General features: G+C 34.9%; 1 protein-coding gene across 1 annotated transcript; it reads right to left on the minus strand.

Annotated features, from left to right (window-relative positions):
• Positions 1-434: 434 nt before the first annotated feature.
• Positions 435-20,936, minus strand: MACC1 (MET transcriptional regulator MACC1). Its single transcript, XM_017526941.2, is given in 5 exon segments — positions 435-1,575; positions 13,795-13,983; positions 17,030-19,071; positions 20,823-20,915; positions 20,918-20,936. Coding segments are annotated over 5 exon segments (2,556 nt in total). The 3' UTR covers positions 435-1,362.
• Between the last annotated feature and the right edge of the window lie 343 nt (positions 20,937-21,279).

Below are 21,279 nucleotides of genomic sequence, written 5' to 3' on the forward strand. Positions count from 1 at the left end.
CACAAGGTCAGGAGTTTGAGACCATCCTGACCAACATGGTAAAACCCTGTCTTTACTAAAAATACAAAAATTAGCTGGGTGTGGCAGCGCATGCTTGTAATCCCAGTTACTCGGGAGGCTGAGGCAGGGAAATCACTTGAACCCAGGAGGTGGATGTTGCAGTGAGCTGAGATTATGCCACTGCACTCTAGCCTGGCGACAGAGCTATACTTAGTCTCAAAAAAAAAACCACAAAACACTTTGGTACACATACATACACATATGTGTTTGTATGAGCATGCCAACATAAAGATAAATCACTGTGGTACACACACACACACACACACACACACACACACACACTTGCAGGCACATGTCAACATAAAGATATCAGTGTTTTTGTTGGTTAAGAGTGCTCTACTCAGCAGTGATAAATCAAGTTTCTGGTGGTGGTTGTTTTTAATAACTCACATTATTCAAAATCCCTGAGAGCTAAAGAACTATTTTACATCATAATCCTGCAGTCCCAAGTTAGGCAGGATTAGCGAGGTCCCAAGATGGTGAAGGAAACTGATGAAAACTCTAGGTCCATGCATGCAGACAACAGATTTCTGATAAGTCATATTTTCCTTCTGGCAGTCTTTCAAGAGATGATGAAAAGAAGTAACAAGTCTCAATTAAAATGAAATGATGACTGTTTCCCTGTAAGTCTTAACATGTTTTTTTTTTTTTTACTATTCTTTTTATGCAGTATGATTTTTAAAAAAGAAATAGAAACAGGTTTTTCGAGAAGAAAACTGACTTTGCACTGGCTATGTAGCCTCAGACATTCTCTCCAGTCCTTAGTTTCTCCACATGAAAAATAGAGGTGATGCTGGCTATCTACACTGATGAATTGAGGAGGGAGGTTTGGAAAACATGCAGCCGTGACTGGCCACCGGGTGTGTGCCTGCTTCTCCTGTTTTACCTGCTTCCCGGGAACACTGCCCGGTTCATGTTGATAGCCTCCAGTTTATCCAGGTATCTGTGTGATGTAATTATTCAAACAGCATTAACTTGGGAAATTAAAAATAACACTGAAATAGAGAGAGGGCATTCTTCTTTTTCCTTTTCTTTATAAGAACAAAGCAACCTAATATTTGTATTTGAAACATATACAAAAATACATATTCGAGGGTAAAACCCATCTTGGTTATCATATTAGGCAGTGCTTTCATCAGAAAAAATTTGTTTTTGAACATGAAGAAAATTAATATAATGACTTTCTGAGATTCTTTCTTAGACACACGCACACACATGCGCACACACACACACACACACACACAGCATTACCTCATTTTCACCTCACTATTTCCCCTCTCATCAGAAACACACCCTTTATTTCTATGCTTCCTCCGAAGTGGAGAATGCAGTTACTCTCAAAACCTCTAAGGAATTTACTAGTATTAAAGCTCCAGTTAATTCTCTCCAGTGTTTAGTCACAGGATTTTTCATTCTGTCCAAAGCTGATTGAAGGTCTTGTAACATGTCTCTGTAGTTATTTCCATAGTGAGCACTCCAGGTATAAAGAAAATCATAGGCGGGTTTCCACATCATCTATAAAGAAAAAAAATAGACTGGAGTAGTGTGGAAGTTGAGATGAGAGGAAAATAGATTTTTTTAAAAAAAGATGTAAAAAGCCACTTAAGACTTAAAAGAAAATGAAATACCAATTATACATGGACTTATTTGATGTCATAGAAAATATGGTTTAATAACTACCAAGTTTCCTGTTACATCCCTGTGTTTTTAAAACTAGAGATTTTTAAAATAATAACTACAAGTAGGGGCTTATTTCCCTTGATTCATCGTCTATACATTGCTGTTGCCTTAATGTGAATATAAAATTCCTTGCACAATTTGTGGATGATAATAAATATTAATGAGATTATCTTTTTACTATTTGAGAGACTTTTAAGGTTAAAGTAATAATTTTTATTGTTACACCTCTCTGTGGTGAGTTTTATGACACCAAATATCATACAAGGAGCTAGACAGCATATTCAACATTTTAAATCATTTTACTTGATCAAGTCTATAAACAAGCAAAAGTGTAGCTTCATAATCAAGTCAAAATGAAAGCAAAATATAGCTCTCTAATTTAAAATATTTCTTTAATTATACATTTTATAACCTAAAGAAAAACCAATATTCAATGCTGCTTCTTTTTGCTGTTCCTAAGCACCTACCCATACCAATGATGTCATTGTTTCCATAGAAATAAAGTACGTCAAAGAGAAACTTCACATACAAGCATGTATGTAATGGTAACCAAGGTAACCAGGCTAGGGAGAGAATAGAGACAAAGGCAGACCGAACAAGACGAATTGTAGAGTACACACACACACACACTTCACACACACAACAGCTTAAAATAAATTTTCTCTTTGAAAACAACAAAATGAATCCTGTATTTATAATTGGAATATTTGAAAAATAAATTTTATTATTCAATTATTTTGGAGGGGTTCGCTGAACTAATTTGGTTGTGAGTCTATCAGTTGCAAAATGTAGGAACATAGACTCTGAGCTAAACATTGTGCAGAATTGCCCTTTTAAAGCAGAACCTCCATCACCGTTCAGTAATATCACATGAACTAATGCCTTGGCATATAATTTTCACCATCCTCCAATATCCTCATATAGTCTAATTTTAAAGTTAAAAGTCTTAAAGACCTAAATAAGGAGTTCCATTATGTTTTCTTTCAATCCACATAAAAGGCTCTAAGGATAATTTGATATTATTTGTCCAAATTGGCATTCCTGGGAAGCCATAAACACCTGTTTTCTTGTCTCTCTTGACAAAGCTTAAATTTTGTAAGGTAGAGAATAAAAGACAATTATCAAAGTTATACCATATCAGTGTATGATGCAGTAGCAAAAATCACCTCAGATATTTGTATATAAGTTTTACCCTCACCAACTGTACCAATAATTTTATCTTCTATGATTGATAGAATGTTCTATCTAAGGATAGAACTTATCCTCTCATCTATATTTCTGAAGATTTTCATTGAAACCAAACTTTTCAAGTACAATTGCTACTACTTTCTCGACAATGGAATATCAGTTGAGATATAATAATAGAGCCTTTCTGTCAAAGTTAATCTTGGTTGTCACTGCTCAATTGCAAAGAATCACTAAACAAATAGATTATTCTGTAGTGAGTATATTCTGTCTGTAAAATCTCTGAGTCAAAGATTCAACCTTGAATTCACTTAAAAGTCCCTGATGCTCAACTAACTGGTTCAAGTTGTCACGTATTTTTTAAAATAATGGTGTTTATAGCTAAAGGCTTCTAAGACTGTTCTAAGTCTCTTAGTGACCAAGTCTAATAAATGATATATTTGCAGATATTTTATGATAAACAACAACTTAAACATTTCTGTAAAAAGGGGATGGCATAGAATAGCATAAAGCATCACAGAAAACAGACGTCTCAACAATTATAAATGGGTAGTTTTAGGATTGTCCACTACCCTACAGATTCAAGTACTTACATAGACAGAAACAGCCCAAATGGTCCCACTTACTTTCATGGGTAGAAAAGCTCTGTATCTATCCCCTGTCTTGCTGTAGCACTGTGAATTGCTATGTATAGAAAAACCCTTAGGCACACTCAATGAAGAAGCAGCTTCTCCATGCTGTTGAGGGCAGGAAATACCCCAGGTGATGCAAAAAATAGAAACTACAGATTCAGGAAAGGTCTGATGACACATCTACTCACATACTTATGCAGAGCACCACACGACGTCCTCACATTAAGCAATTTGTACTAACAACAGAGTAGTGCCAACAGCTTTTTCAAATCAGAGAAATTTGGGTACATTACTGAATTATAGGCCCTAATTAAAACTTTTGAATGTGTAAAGACTTTCCAAGAATCCCCTGAATTTGTCTGAAATGCAAGCGGGAATATTGCCCTAAACCGATTTGAGATTCCCTAGAGTGTAAACCATAATCTGGCTAGAAGCGGGTACAAGAGCACTGGGCTGAAAACAATAAGGTGTTGGTTAACTAAAATATAAGCATATTTTGCATTCCATTTTTCTTCCTCATTGCAGCAAATTAAACCCAAATATTCATTTGGTACAAAATTTCATCTTCTATGTATAAAATCATTGGGAGCTCTCAACAACGATGATAAAGAAACACTTTTATAACACAAATACAAGGAAATATTCGATATTATCATTGTTCATTAACTAATTATTTCACTTATCAAATCAAGGTTTATTGAGTACCTTCTACTACAATAAATTTTGTTACAGTAAGAAATGAAATGATGAATATTGCATGACTCTTGCTTTTAGAATTTTCTAGCATAGGAAGGAGATAAATATTTGCACAAACACTGGCAAAATGGGTAAAATAGATAGGATGTGATCATAACAGAAAAACTCAAAAATTACTTGTATATTTTAAATCCATGTGAGGAAAAATGATTGTTCCACTAACTAAGAGGCATGATGCCATAATGGAAAGAAACATAGGTTTGGGTGTCAGAGTCCTGTTGTTTACATCTGAGCTCCGTTGCCTATTTGAGAGGTCAGTTTGATAAACTAATCAAGTTATCCCAGCTTTGAATTTTTTTAATCTATGAAATGTCGATAATGATTCCCGAGTTTTATGTTCAAAGTACCTCATGAAGTACTGGCATATAGTTTGCATTTAATGCTTTTTAATAGGACAGGAATGAAAGTACTTATTTTTTGGGCAAGGGCAAGCTAAGGAGCTTATTTTCTGCCCTACTAAGCATCAAGCAAAAGGGAGGGTATCTGATAAAAAATTAAAATTGGAATGGTGAGATGACCTTGAGGGGACAGAAAAGGGTTTAACATCACTTGTTCTACAGGGATGGTGAAACACATGCGTAGAAAAAAATGCCAAGAAAAAGAATAAAGGGATGCAAAAGTTAATTCTCAACTAAGTCAATGATTAGCGGCTACAAGAAAGAAATAGAAGCAATCAAAGTATGGGGAGAAGCTAGAGTCAAAGAGAAAGAGAGTGAATCACATGCTTCCTCTTGCAAAAGCCAAGAAGTATAATAACATCCCAAGAAGGACATGCATTGACTTGCTGGTGCCAGCTCACACAAGCTCCCTCATATCCTCCCAACTCCATGTCGAGTGACATCACAACGGTAGGTTAAAATGATGTATGATCAGAATATTTACACTAAGAAAATTAACAAAAGCTGTAAGTTAGGGTATTTCCCTTTGCAGGGTGGGTTAACATATGCCAGGGTGACACTGAGGACTCCCCTTTTCTGTTACCTCCACTGCTACCTGTAACATCAACAAGGTGGGAACATAAATAAAAACTTGGCAAATCCAGGATTTTGGAAATTAGCAGGCCTTTGGTAACTTGGAGAAGGCAGTTTAAAGGGACTAGTAGGGCGCATACAACAGGTCTGAGCAGGTATAAAAGAAATGGAAGACACAAAACAAATGGGTGACATCTGAAATTTAAGTGTCAAAGGAAGAGAGAGAGAAACAGAACAAGCAGCAGTAGAAAATAGAGGTATTTAAGAAAACTTTTTAAAGTCTTTAAAATGTAATCTTTTATGATGGTAAGGAGATTTGGGTTTGAATCTTAACTTTGCCATATGAAGAATTTGAGGTTAATGAGAATTAAAGAGGTAGCATATGTAAAGCACCCAAGAAGAAAGGTTAACTTTCTTGGCAGAAACATAAATACAAAAGGATGTTAAAATCATTATGAAGTTAGGGCACAAAATTAGAGGGGCAAGTATCGTGAGAAATTGGGAAGAAATGGGGACAAAAGCACATGTCAAGAGTTACGTACTTAATACACTGATAAAAATATTAAATTTGCGGAACTATGTTTTCCCTTAATAAGTAAATCTCTGCCAGGTGATTCTATTTGAGCTTTGCTATAACGAAATCTAATTAATCGGCTGGGTTTCATCAATAGACTAAATAGGATAATCAGTTGTTTGTTTGTCCTTTGTGGAACAGATATAGAAACATTTGGACACAAGTTCTAAAGATGTTTTTTTCTCTGCATTTCTTATTATCTCATTTCATTCTAGTTTTCTGACAAAGTAAATATATGTTATCCAAGGTAGAGACATAAGAGGTAATTTGTGTACATTATTATGCCCTAAAATACCTACCCAGTAAGGTCACATAAGTTTCTAAATTTTGTAATAAGTTACAAAGAAAATGAAGTCATCTTTTCTGGAAATGTTTGAAGAAATAAAATGGGTAGAATAAATAATTTTCTTTCCAGGCTGACCTAAGTTTAATCCTCCAAAGGCTAGAAGGAGTTGCAGACAGTCAAGATCTCAAACAGCCAGATTTATGTTGTATCTATTCTGCGTTTTAAAAATAGTTCTTCCTCTCTTGCTCAATGTTACGATTAAGAAAAGATATGCAGAAACTCTGCACTTGTGTTTCAAAAAATCCAAAGGAAAGCATGCTCCTGAGGGTTTGTTTTTCAGTTGTTAAATTATTCTTAACCTCATAAATTCTCTCAGCCTTTTCGTTTCTATCACAAATATTTAATACATAGGCTGCATTCTTACGTCTCTATTCTTAGATTTTTAATGGTAACTTCATGATGTTGCAGTTTCATTCTTGAATAGGGAGCATGAGGCTGATAAAAAGAACATAGTTGTTAACTTTTCATCAATGTGTTTTCTCCTTATAAAAAAGGCAGCAGCATGAGTAAATACTTAACGTATGAAGTTGAGCAGTTTTCCAAAGTTCCAGCTTTTGTGTGGAAGGAGTGAGTCTTAGGTTGTCTTTTCAGTGTTAGAAGACAAAGTAAGAAGTAACAGAGCAATAAAAAGTAATAAGTGGGATGCCAAAAGAAATGAAATAGGAATAAAAACAAAAAAGTATATAGTTTTCCAGATTTAGAGTGCTTATTCCCAGAAGCCAATAAGACGCATTAGATAATGCACTAGATAATGAAAAGCAACAGGAATAAAAGAAATTCAGATTTGAGCATAGCAGTCTATGTCTTTTTTTAGCTTATAAAACATGAACAGCATAAAGAATGGAATTGGTTTTAACTACTTTTGGATAATTACATTTTGCCACATGAAAGGATTAATCATCCACTGACTTTTCTCATAAACTTACAGGAACAACATTTCATTTTCAGTGTCATTAGCTGAAGAATTATTAAGGCAAGTTTGCCTTCTTAATGATTATTACATGTGTTCTATTCTCAGTACATCATTTACAATATTCAGGTAAGCTTTATCATCACCTATAATTAGTAAGCACATAAATATTTTTGAAGGTAAGATTATTGTTGTCTTCAGAAGACAAGAGAGGCTACAATCAAAGGGCCCCTGTGTCCTCATGAGGGAGATGCTGCTTGGTTAAAACTTGATACGAGATTCTGTTAAAAAAGTCTGGCTGGGGACAACTAGCTAAGTTTGGGTGATAATAACCACTTGGAATTTCCGGGGGTAAGCACGAGCCAGAGGAAGATAGAGGACCTATTCCTTGCTAGTTAGTGCATCTGCTTAAACAGTCAAACACTGTAGGAAAACCTGCCGTTAAACCATTCTTATCAATTCCTAGTTGGGATGATTCCTCATTGACTCCTTATCATCACTGCCACCCACGCCCCTGCCAAAAACATACATTCATGGAGACAACTAAACATCAGAGTTTAGTTGGGCTTCTCCAATTTAATTTTTTAGTGTAAACGTTAAAACAAATGACAAAAATATAGTGTCAAGAGCTCTGGATTTAGAGGCACACATCTTGGTTTAAATCTACACTCTTGGTTTACTAGCTCTAGGATCTTAGGTAAGCTATAAACTTTCTTCAGGCCCTTGCTTTGCCCTTCTAGCAAGTAAGAAAAAAAGGTTTACCCAATGCCATAAAAGCATTGCTAAGTATAAAAAGGAATGGATGTAAATATTTCCAGCACACACTAAGTGCTCAATTAAGGCTAATTCTAGTTGAGTTTAAAGTTAAGTAACAAAATCACAGTCAACTATCCAGGAAACCTAGCTATAAATCCAGGGCCATTTTACTAAAGTATTGCTACAACTTTATTTCATTATTAAGCAGTTCTAACAAATGCTGATTTAAGTCTTACACATAGCTGGATTTTGGTTTTCTGGAATTTCTTATTGTTTATGTTCCCTGGTACTAAAGCTTGAAAAAGAAAACCTAAAACCAAAATTAAAGTGTCTTTAAATCCATTTTAAATTTTCTTAATAATGTTTAACTTAATATGCTGTTATTTCTATTTGACTTTCAGTGTACATTATAAAATTAAATCAAAGATCATAGAAATACAGTGTTACCCTAGAAATTTCACTGCACTATCTTTATTTTCTTTATTACCTCATTCCCCCCAAAACGGAATATCTTTTTGAAATTAAAGGTTGTAACATCCATAGAATTGTACAAACTATTATGGTAATCTAAATAACATCACTGTGCCAAATCTCTACTTCAAACAGTGAAGATTTGAGATATCATTCTATACACGCTTTACAACTGGTATATGAATTTCCATATAATACTTCTCCCTTCGATGAAATTATAAAATATTTCTCACTGCAAAAGAACAGCAAACAAAAGAATTAAGTACCAAGGCTAGAACTGAACCAGGCCCCAATAAAGAACTTGATAATTCAACATCCCTGAATTACAGCAGAATCCAGAAGTTGCCACGTAAGCCAGAAAACCATATAGTCCATGGAAATTTCCTTTAACTTTTGCAAGAGAGATTTTCCAAGGAAAATTAAGTGTTGTTAAGCCCATAAGAAAGAAGTTCATCAGCCAAGACATTTTCTCAGTTTTTTCCATGCATTGCTATTCTGCCAGTTTCTCAGACAAAAAAACCTTGAAATCATTGCTAACTTTTTCCTTAAATTCTTCCTATAGGCACTCTCAGTCATATTACTAAAAAAACACTGTATTTTATTCTGTCTTCCAAAAATCACTAAATGTTACACAGTTATCAAATTCACCTTTTCCTCTTCCTCTTCATTATTAGATATGTATTTATTGATTACAATATGCAAAACATTGTCCCAAATATTACACATTTAATATTGCATTCGATCTTCTAAACATCCAATGAGTAAGATTGATTATTTTCCTTACTTTACAGACACACAAAATAGATTCCCAGGAAAGTAAAGTAATTTGCCCAAGACTTTAGGGCTAATAGATGGTAGAGGTGGAACAGAAGTCCAAAAAGGAATCTTAACCTCTATGCTCTAGTAGTCATTGAAGACTTTCCTCCATTGATACCAACATATGTACCTGACCACATCACCCAGTAATTATTAAGATAAAATCTCCCCTCCAGGCCACATCTTCTCAGTAGTCTCTAGAGCTCACTGATATTTAGAAGCACTGAAATCTACTTCTATTCTTCTCTGATTACTCAAAGGCCACCCATCCTTCAAAGATAGGCTGTATCTCCTAATTGCTTCTCATCACTCTGATATTTTTTAAATAAGTTAATTTTGAAAGGGCTTATCATTAATATAATGTAGTGGTTAGGACTTCATATAAGACAAAGTGAATTCAGATCTAAGTACTTGCACTTAATAACCATGTAACTGGAGAAACTACACAAATATATTCACCCTTCAGTTCGTGTAAATGTAAAAAGCAGATGGCTACAATGTCTTCCTTACAAAGTGTATTAAAATAATAGAGATATTGTAAAGAAAATACTCATAATGACTAGTTGACAATGAATACCTGGTAAGTTACAACTATTACCATTGCCATCTAATCATATACTTTAAAGAAATATTATAATTCAAATATTAACAGTTTATCCCATTTGCCATGCCAAAATAAAACTTGGCTTTTAAGGGGAATATAATCATATTTTGTGTATTTTATGGCTCCTAAACCAATGTTCAGAACTGATAGACCCAGAATAAGTGTTAAGTATATGTATGAATTAAATACTGAAGGCTAGGACACAGATATAAGATACTAAATGAGTGGAAAAAATTCCATGTGGAATCTTTCATTCACTTATAGAAAATAAATAAAACTGCGGGAAAATCCACAACTTTCCCATCTTTAATCTAGACTTGGAACAAAGTACTTTGAACTCTCCAGCAGCCAGTCAGAAAATGAGGAGTAACAGGTTGTGACCACAAGATACGAAAGAAAATGAGATCTACATTGATTAAATGGTGACTACAGAAAGACTGAAAATACATCTTCCCAATTATGACTCTCTACAGATGAGTAGTTTCTGAGATGAAAAAAATTACCATTAGGAACATTGCCTTCGCTGGCTTCCACTGGATGAGTGGCCCATTCTGGCAGGTCAGATAAAAAACCATTCTCAACACAACTATTAGTGCCTGTGGTTGAGATAGAGCCCAGTGGGCAAAGGTAGTTTAAGAAAGGAAGTGAGGCCAGCACAGTGGGTCACGCCTGTAATCTCAGCAATTTAGAAGGCTGAGGCAAGTGGATCACCTAAAGTCAGGAATTCAAGACCAGCCTGGCCAACATGGTGAAACCTTGTCTCTACTAAAAGTACAAAAATCAGCCATGAGTGATGGCAGGCTCCTGTAATCCCAGCTACTCAGGAGGCTTAGGTAGAAGAATCGCTTGAACCTGGGAGGTGGAGGTTGCAGAGAACCGAGGTCATGCCATTGCACTCCAGCCTGGGTGACAGAGCCAGACTCAGACTCAACGGGGGAAAAAAAGAGAATGGAAATGAAACTTTAGTGTCCTTGGCAAATATGTGTCCTTATTAAACAAGATAAAAATGGCATAATCTATATTATTAAGCAAGGGTGCTGATGAAAGAGTCATAGAAAGATTATTGTAACTTGTGGTATCCATCCCTAGAAGGATAAGTGAAGAGCACCTAATTTAGACTGGTGAATTTCTTATCTCTGAATCCCCAGCATATCCTCCTGTCAAATCTGACTTGTGAAAAGTGAGCTATTTTTCTAATATTCTATTGGTTTATTTTTTAAAAAATTAAAGCTCTAAATATATTCAGAAAACTCCAATAAATTTGTACTAACTTTTGTGGAAAAACCTTGGCAATAGTGACATCTTTATAGAGCATAAGTGCATTTTTTCTGAAAGAAATAGTCTGAAAAACACATTTTGCTTATAATCAGATCTAAACTTTACAGTTTTGCTTTTATGTAGCAATTACCATGTCATTAGAGAAGATGAGTGATATTTCTTGCAATTTAACTTAAGGAGGTGGTTAATTTAAAAAGTGACATTCTCAAAAGTTTCCAAAGAGAGGCTTTTTCTTCAACTTGGAAACAATAAGAAATGGTTAAGGTATTCAGAAAATCTGACAAATATAGTATTAACATACTTCATTCTTTAAGCAGCTTGAGGCTTGGTAAATTTTTAATTTTGAGGCAAATTTTGATAGTATGATGGCTAGTTTACATGGGTTGAAAAAAGACACATAAAAATGAAATGAGTTGCTAAACCCTGATTGCACCTTCTGACTCTGCAGCTTGGTCACCGTATTAAACAGTGATGGACAGAGTGTAATGGTTAAAGTCATGAACTCTGAAGTCAAACGTTCGTGCTTTAATCATGGTTCCATGACTTTCTAGCTGTGTATGTGTAAGCAAGTTACTTATCCTCTCTGTAATATTAGATATTAGTGTCTGCCCCATAAGTTTTTGTTGAAAGGATTAAATTAATTGTTGTAATATTTCCAGAACAGTACCTGTCACAAAGTCAGGGCCAGAAAACTCTCCATAAGATACAATAAAAATAGATCAAAGGGAATAGAAAGCAGTTAAAGGAGAAAAAGTAAGTGAAAGAGCCCAACTGCAGGCATTGGCACACATAGAGGGCAATTTCTGGAGTGTATGCCTCTGAGGAAATGAGATACAGGAAAAAAAGCAGCCCAGCAACTGCTAGACTCAATTATCTCCCTGCCCCAATGCACTTCCCTCCCTCTGCACCCACTACCCAGAACTAATAACAGTATGTTTTGAAATCAACTACTTGACTTGTAAATTGATCATATTTAAGAATCTCCTCTTAAAGAGAAAAATTATACAGCTATTTCTTAGGAGGCTGGAAATTAGCATTTATTTACCCATTAGATAACTGACCTCATAGGTAAGATTCCTGTAGATTATTTGGAATGACCTTAGGCTAATACGCCGTGGATTTTTCTAAGTATTCAATAACATGAATCAGAGAGATAACTATTAGAATTAATCACAATAAGTTGAACTATCATAGACACCTAGGGGCTTTCCTTTCTGCTTCTGAGTGTTTATCAGCCTCAGGCAAAGACTTAGTCATTTATGATTTGGGCTGTGCAAAAGTAAATAACGGAAAAGTAGGTGGTTTGCAGGCCTCCATCAAGATTTAGGGGAAGACAAACTATAAACAACCACAATTAGAGAGAAGCCAGATGCTTAAGGAGGCTGACATAATAAATAACTGATAAATAACTCTCAACAAAACTCATTCAAAACAGAATCTTATTAAGAAAAAAAGGTCCTGCTTTCAATTAGGTAACTTTTTAATCAGTTAACTGAAATGTCCGAATCAGAAGAGCGTATCCTTCATAATATGTTTTTCCTTCTTAAAGGCTTCCTATCTTTCATCTCATTCTGTAAACACTTAAGTCCATTTTGTGTACTGCACCGAATGCTATATTATGCTTATTTACAGGCTATAATGCCTGTTTAAATTTATGGAGATAAATGTAGTCTCTGAGGGAAAAGATATTCTCAATCCCTGGCTGCTCCTGGCTAAAGTGTCTTATTTTAGAGAAGTCGTGGCTGGAGAGCCAGGCTGCAGGAACTCAGAAACCAGCCTGCTGACACTTCCACTGCAGCTGCTGGAATTCAGCTGACTTGTATTCATTCTACTTTTCACGCAAAGGTGGCTTTGTCCTATTCGCCCAACTGGAATGGTTGTATCAATGTAAGAAAATTTTCTCCACAAATGAATACCCAGCTGTATGCCAAAAACAAAGTGGAGAAAATAGCTTCTGCCCTCACCAAATCATCTCTAATAAGAGAGATAATATTTCCTTCAAAATGCTTATATTCATTTGAGAGAAAGATATGGAATATTTTACATGTGCCCCTCACTGGAATGTCTTTATTTAATTCAATAAAAATAGACTCACGGTTCTTTATGGTAATCTGCAGAAAATACTCATTTAACTTGTGTCTAACAGCATGCATTTGTTTTGATAAAAACAATATTTTCATGGTAAATATTTACTTTGTGCTAAGTGCTGCCATTCTGCAATTGATGTCTGTAGTTATTGCAGGCAACATTGTGAAGGAGATAATGAAGCTCTGAGGTCTCTCTCTCTCATCACCAGCGGCTCTACATCCACCTTCTTAATGCTTCTTGTCACTGAGCATTAGTTATCACAAGTGACTAAGTCTATGCCTGAGGCCTATAAATACATATTATTTTCCTCTATTGCCCTGACTTGATCCTGTCTCCCACCTTCAACATTTATCTGTTTTAGACTCAAGTTCCTATAGCCCTGCCCACTTACTGGCCCAATTTGATCAATTAATTTATTGATCAGAGGCCATGATAATATGAAATCTAAAAGAAGAAACATTAACATTTTAAAGTCTTCCAATGCCTTTTAAGAGTGTGTGTGTGTATATTTCAGAGAGTATCGATGAGTTACTAAGGCAGTGATTTAGTTAGTGGATCAGCTTGGACATTTCTCCAGTGAATCCATGAATGTGGTATGGGTTTGATTATATTAGTGTTACTTGGTCTGCAACTTCTCACTCTTGAATTAGACAAACAAAAATCTTACCTCAACAGCAACATCTCCAGCATTTCCTCGATGAGGAATTTCATATGCTTCTATTTGTTGCTTTGTGAGTCGTGCTAACTTTTCAGCTAGTTCCCTCCAGCCTTTTCCAAGCTTGACAGCTGAAGTCAGAACAGCAGCTTCTTGGATGAGACGTGCTGCTAATCCTTGGCAATCCATTTTCAGAAGAGCCTGCAGCCACAATTGCATGTCACAATTAAAAGCAACTAACTTGGGCTTTTTTCTCTATAACTTGAAGTTTTTATTACATATTCTAGAAATGAGAGTCCTTTTTTCCACTACACATATAATTGAGCTTTCTAAAGCTCAAGAAGTTGATCCACATTTAAGCAAATTCTACAAGCAAACTACAGTGGACATAACTAAGCCAGAGGTAGGGGAGATTTAGAACTAATTCAGTGGCTAATTATAGGATCTTGGATAAACCACTTAACTAATGTGTGTCTTGGCATCTTTAATTGTGAAAACAGGAAGTTAAATTACATACTTCCAACATTACTCTGAAGTTCCAGCAGTCTATATTTTATCAATCTATGGTTGATTATTTACTCAAGAGAAATAATGCCTTGCTCTACCAGAGGATTGGCTACAAGAATTTCTCTAAAGTGTGTGGGACTGGTGATGGTAAATATTATTCTACTTTCACCAAAATATGACTTAACACTTCCCAGAATCATGCCTGTTGCTTAAAAAAAAATGAGACACTCCTTCAACTTTGAACAAAGCTATTGATGTTTATAAGTTTAAATATATATATATAAACATTAAAATACTCTCCCTCATCACCAATATAATGGTGTTAAACATAAACTACGAGGTATTAAAGACAAAACGCTTAGTCTTCTACAATGCAAAATAGGAAGCCATCAGACTCTTAGCTAACCATGCATGTTTCAAACAAGTCTACAAGTTTGTACTTTGCCTTGAGTACCATTTCTAAAATATGGAATTATATCTATCTATATTTCTTCTTCGTTCAAGTGAGCAAATAGAGTGGTTCCTCTTTATCCAGGAAACATTTCAAGACCACCCAGTGGATGCCTGAAACTGCAGATAGTGTCAAATTTTATATACACTATGTTTTTTCCTATACATACACACCTATGGAAAAGTTTAATTTATAAATTAGGCACAGTAAGAGATTAACAAAAATAGCTAATAATAAAATATAACAATTACAGTTACATACTCTAAAAGTTATGTGAATGTGGCCTCTCTCTCTCAAAATACCTTATTGCACTGCTCTTACCTATTTGTCAATCATGGTTGACAAATAGGTAAGATTTAGAAAATCCACTAAGATTTAGAAACTCCCCACTTGAATGGACTCTCCACTAGATTGTTTAGTTAGCCACTCGAGACACTCTGATAATTAACATACCTCAAAGAGTACAGGTATGATCAGGCTTGAACTTTTAGACCATTTGGCCATTACAACTTTTTGAGGCCACTAAAAGAACAAAAGAAATTAATTTTCCAATTCAAATCTTTGCAGGTGAATAATGAACATAAGCTATGAGAGTCAATGAGCTATTACAAAATGCATATGCAGTTTCAACCAGACAGAGCAGCTTCTGCAATTCAGTCTTTAATATTTCTGAATGGCTCAGGTGAGATGAGAATGCAGCACACCATAAAAAATCTATCAACTTAGCAAGTGGGTATTGGAGCTTTTGAATTTCAACTCCTGTAAGAATCACTGTAGAATCATAAATAATATTGAAAAAGATAATATTATATATACTTATTTATTATATGAATCATTGTCAATGCCATAGATTAAATTTTTTCTCCAAATATATACTACTTCTTTTGCATCTTGATTAAAACTTTGCTCCTTTGCATGAACCTGCCTATATAATTTTATTTACCTTCTACTGGGCACCAGGCTTTCACAATTATAGAGCTATTTAATGCATACACCTACATATATACAGTACTTACACAAACATTTTTATACACACACACATTACTTTGTTTCATGAAGGCATAATGGCTTTAAGCATGATTTTGGAGCCAAAAAATATTCAATCCCATCTATAAGAATAGGCAACTGTAGGACTTGGGCAAATTGCCTCACTTTCAAAGACTCAATTTCTTCCATCTATAAGGTGAAGACACTAACTATACTTACCTCATAGAGTTATTATTAATGGCTAAATGAGATAAGGTATATAGAGTGTTCAGCACAGTGCAAAATATACAGGAAGCACTAGAGAAGTATTAACAATCACTATTATTTTTACGCTCATGTTTTAACCATTTTTAGAAATATGCTCTTGATTTTTTTTATTTTTATAAAATTTTGGATTTCTACTTTAAAGGTAAAAAATACTTCGTAATTCTCCACTGAGCCTTCCACTGGGTTGACTACTACACTAAAGAATTTGACCCTAAGAGTTCTATTAAAACATGAGGATTAAGATGAGAATTACTAACATCATTGTTTAGACTGTAATGCATTGCATATAAAGGATATTAAATTGCTAAAGTGAAGGATATTGATAATACATTTATAAAAGAAAAAGCCAGGTGTGGTGGCTTAAGGCTGTAATTTCAGCAGTTTGGGAGGCCAAGGTGGGAAGATCACTTGAGGCCAGGAGTTCAAGAGCATCTTGGGTGACATAGTGAGACCCCCATTCCAAAAAAAAAAAAAAGCCAGGCATGGTGGCACATGCGTATAGTCTGTTGCTTGGGCAGCTGCAGCTGAGCCCTGGAGGTTGAAGCTGCAGTGAGTCATGATCATGCCACTACACTTCAGACTGGGTGACAGAGCCAGACTTTGTGTCAAAACAAACAAATAAACCACACACTGAAAAGATCTCTAACAATGGTCAGGTTAGTTTTCTTTAGTTTCCTTAGTTTGCTTTTATCTACTTTCACGTTATGGAGCCTCTCTGGTATCTTAAGAGCTGTCTAAATATTTGAGAAGTCGTATCTGAACTGTTAAGCCCAGTACAAACAGTAAGTACCTTTAATTTTATTTTAAAAGATGATTTTCAGAGGACTCTTTCTTGCAGAAATCACAATTGAATCTCAAATTTAAGAAACCAGTTTTATGATCATGTAGGAAAAACTATATTTGCTATAACGTGTCTTCAATGTATTTAAGACTGTTGAATATTTAAATATTTCTCCTCTCACGTTTGGTTATAAATATTATCAAGTTAATAAAATTCTCTATGACAATTCATTACTGTGATCAAGCAATACTCACCACAATAAGTTCATACAAAAACTTTCTCATATTTCTATCTGCGTGGCAATCTTCCTTTAACTTCTTTATAACATAAGAAACTTTTTCTGATTCTTTGTCTACTTGAATTTGATCAAAATCTTCCAGTGACAGATGTGAGTAACCCAGGACGTCAGCTAAAACTTTCCAGTCATAAACTTTTTCTGACACCAAGGTCAATACAACTGAATAGATATAAGTCAGTTTTTTAAAAGGCAGGGCAATTTGTTCAAGAAGATTTCTGGTTGTAAAGACACCATCTGATATAAACATTACTTGCTCCTTTGGAATCACCTTGACATTTTTGCAGTGTACAAGTCCAATCTTACCTCTGAGGACTCCCACATACCATTCTTTCACTTTGGACTGCCCAATAGCTTTTACCTTCCCTTCCCCGAGGAGAGCAATTGTGTCCCCTTTAAAATATTCAAGTAAGTAGTCAATCTTGTTTTGTCTTAGCACGGCTTTCAGGGTTACCCCATAGCTGATAAAGTTCAATGTTTTATCTTGAAATGTGGGATATTTAACAAGCATTTTTGGGAATAAAGGAGCAGACTTGACTTCCTCCTTCTTCTCCAAATAGCCTGGCAGATTAGACAGCCTTTTTGGGTTTCGGGCTGGATCAGGGGTAGTGACACGGAACTGTGCAACTGTTTCACCATTGAGAGACTCCACCTGGACACAAAAAACAAACAAGTGCATTTCTCTGTGCTCAGCTAAAGAAAATAAAAATTGTTGACGAACTACTTCACCTGCTTTCAACTGCTTTTGTTTAATTTCTTTTCCTTCTCTTTCTGTCTTTACTTTAAAATCAGGATCACAGGAAAAAACAGAAATCCTTAAATCTTGTGGCTTGTCAAGTAAAAATGAATGCTTTCCCCAGAGCTGAAATACAACTGGAGATACGTTTTTTCCACCCTGCTTAATATCAGAAATTGTAAGCTTTCCTGGCATATAATTGTGTCCACAAACTGTGAAAACAACAGTAAAACTGGGATGGATATATTTGGGTCCATAAATTCCAATTGAGGTGGTTTTGTGGATGTAATCCCAAATGGTGGCAGCTGGTGACCGAAGAGCTTTAGCCTGTGCAGCAACCACTAGATACATCACCTTGCTCAAGTCGATTAGCTTGACTTGGATGGTGTCTTTGTAAATGTAGCAGTTGCTTAACACTTTAAAAGGACCTTCTTTATCCAAGCTGTGTAAGCAAACCATTTCTGTCATGACTTGGCTAAAAGGATCCTTTCTCACTTCAGCCCCAATTTTCATCTCCAGCAAAAGGGCTTCCATTGTATTGAGGTTGCCTAACATGATTTCCAACACTGGACTCACAGTGCATGAAAGATCATGGTTAAGCATGTGTGGCGGATCAAGGAAAGCCCTTAGAGACACTTCTTGGAATTCTCCCACAGCCACATGACCTTGGGGCACATGAACAGTGATGTCTGATTCCGGTAGTTGTATCGACCCTCCTTGATGGTTTACTTTACAAGCTACAGTGATCTCTGCAAGTTGTGTTTGGGCCCATCCAGGGCTCTGAGTAATTGTATTCAAATCAAGGCAGGAGCGGGCCAGCTGGCGTTGACTTAACCAAGCCATTTTATAAGCTTCTCGGTCATTTTTAAGCCATTCTAAGTCTTGTAACAGGATCTGGTCAGAGTTATGTATATTCTGACGGGCATATACTGTATCGTCTAAAATGTCCAGAAGTTCTGAAGCACTTTTAGATCTTCCAGATTTTCTTGAGGAAGACTTCCTAAGTAACTGATGCACATCAAGTTCATCACCCGAGGAATCAAAAGAATTTTTATTTTCTATTTCTCTAAAGAAAAGAAAAGGATCTTCCTTTAAGATGGAAATATTATTTCTCTTTCCATTATTTCTTAGCTGAGATATATCATCCAAAAATGGATTAGAAGCAGACAGTCCATTCCAGAATGGATTTGTAACTTTGGAAGCATTATTATCATGAAGGGTGAAAGCATCCAGCCAATTGTGAAGCAAGCCTGGGTCCTGGCATCCTTGTTATTTAAAGAAAAACAAAGCAAAACAAAGATAAGGTGGCATTCTGAGTTATAATCAAGATTAAGTTTTCTCATAGCTTAAAAATTCAGGACTTAATTTCATTTTTCTTTCTGATCTCTAGTCTACTAGCTAACACAAACTGTGTCAAATTTGGTCAAATTTGTATGTAACAAGAAAAGAACATTTCTCTGCCAAGTTATTTTTTGAACATATATAATGTTATTTTAAGATATCACAATTTATAAACTAAACAAGTAAATATTTAATATGATGTAATAATATATTTAACATATTTTCTTGAAAATGACAGACTAGCATGTGCTTGTACTTTATTATTTGATGTATCATGCTTATAAAAGCAAATCTCTAGTCAAGTAGAAAAATTCTATTATCCACCTTTTTCTAAACATTGAATAGTTGGTCTCATTACATCCAAAATATTAGCTTAATGTTTTCCTTTTCAGATAATATTCAATATGTAGAAAATATCAAATACATCTGTTAATATTTAAAATAATTTTTAAAACATACTAAATTAGAAAGTCATTCATTTATTAGATAATTCTGTAATAACTTTGTATTGATAAATGTTAATAACATTGAAATTTTTTCAGGAAAATGAATTCATAGAGTGAACATTGAAAAATTAGACCATCATTTATTTTATTGAACAAAGGAATTCATTGCACTCAAGCTTTCAATGACAAATAACAATTTTACCACTAGAAATTGAAGCATTATTACTTTGGAAAGTAAGTGTCTTAAGAATTCGTAACATGAAAAAATTTACATTTCTATTATAAGAATTTTTAGATATCCCACAACGTTGAAGCCATTTTTGTGGGTATAGAGCAACTCAGACTTGGTCATTTCTTAGTAAATAATTGTAAAGACTCTGTGGACTTTGTGAAGCTACTGCTGCTTTTAGAGACAGGCTGAATTTTCAGAAGTTCTATTGAAAAGAGAATTTAAGCCAACTGTCAGAATTTTTTTGGTTTAAAATATGTAGAACTATTATCTTGACTGGAATGTTTTTAAGTCTTATACGCTAAAAAATTAGAAGATGCAGGCCCAGCATGGTGGCTCATGCCTATAATCCCAGCACTTTGTGAGGCTGAGGCAGGCAGATCACAAGGTCAGGAGTTCAAGACTAACCTGACCAAGATGATGAAACTCTGTTTCTACTAAAAATACACATTAGCCAGGCTGAGGCAAGAGAATCACTTAAACCCAGGAGGTGGAAACTGTAGTGGGCTGAGATCGTGCTGCTGCACTCCAGCCTGGGCGACAAAGCAAGACTCCTTCTTGAGGAAAAAAAAAAATTAGAAGACGCATTTTGAAAAATAAAGGTGACATTTCTGTTACATTCACACTTTTCTTTAATACAGTTGCCATTAAGTCCTTTAAACTTACTTTTCCTCTGAGAATCAGGTGAATTTTTTGATGCACCATGAAGATTTCCTAGGTTGACCAACTTTCAGAGAGACTTTTTAACCCCCAAATTCATTATAGTTATGGCGTATAACCCTCATTTATTAGCAACGTTTTTGTTTCTATAATAGTTATCATAATCCATTGGCTGTGCTATTTTATTTTGCAGATCTTTTTAACTATTCATATGATAAAAACAGGATTTTATAATTCTTTTATCTTCCAAAGTATTTTCAGTGGTAGATCTCCAACAGTTATTGGCGATGAATTGCATGTACTTACATGGACAAATCACAACAGTTATAAATTTCTGTACCTGTAATATTGCAACTTTCTGAGAGTTTTCCAGCTTCCATGTCAGCCAAATTCCCTTCAGACCTACTTCGTGTAATTCCTCCTGACCAAAAAGTTTTCTTTCACTGATTAACATTTTTCCACCTATAAAGTAAATAGATTCATATTTTTTGTAAGCATGCATATACATGTTGGCAGAGAAAATAAACTCAAAGACATCATACATATTTCTATAAAGAATTGCATGTGAAAATCCTCTGTATAAATAATTTTCTACTTCTGGTAGGATACTGGACTAGATATACTAAACTATGTATTATCACTCCACTAAAAAATGCTCAATAAAATGCAATAAATAAATAAATAAATAAAAATGCTCAGATTTGGATTAATACCAATAACCAAATCTGGAAATGCATTACTGATCCCATATAAAGTAATTGATGAGAATCCCAAGGATAACAAAAAATAGTAAATTG

This window comes from Cebus imitator, unplaced genomic scaffold, assembly GCF_001604975.1.
Source record: "Cebus imitator isolate Cc_AM_T3 unplaced genomic scaffold, Cebus_imitator-1.0 Scaffold45, whole genome shotgun sequence".
Lineage (NCBI taxonomy): Eukaryota > Metazoa > Chordata > Mammalia > Primates > Cebidae > Cebus > Cebus imitator.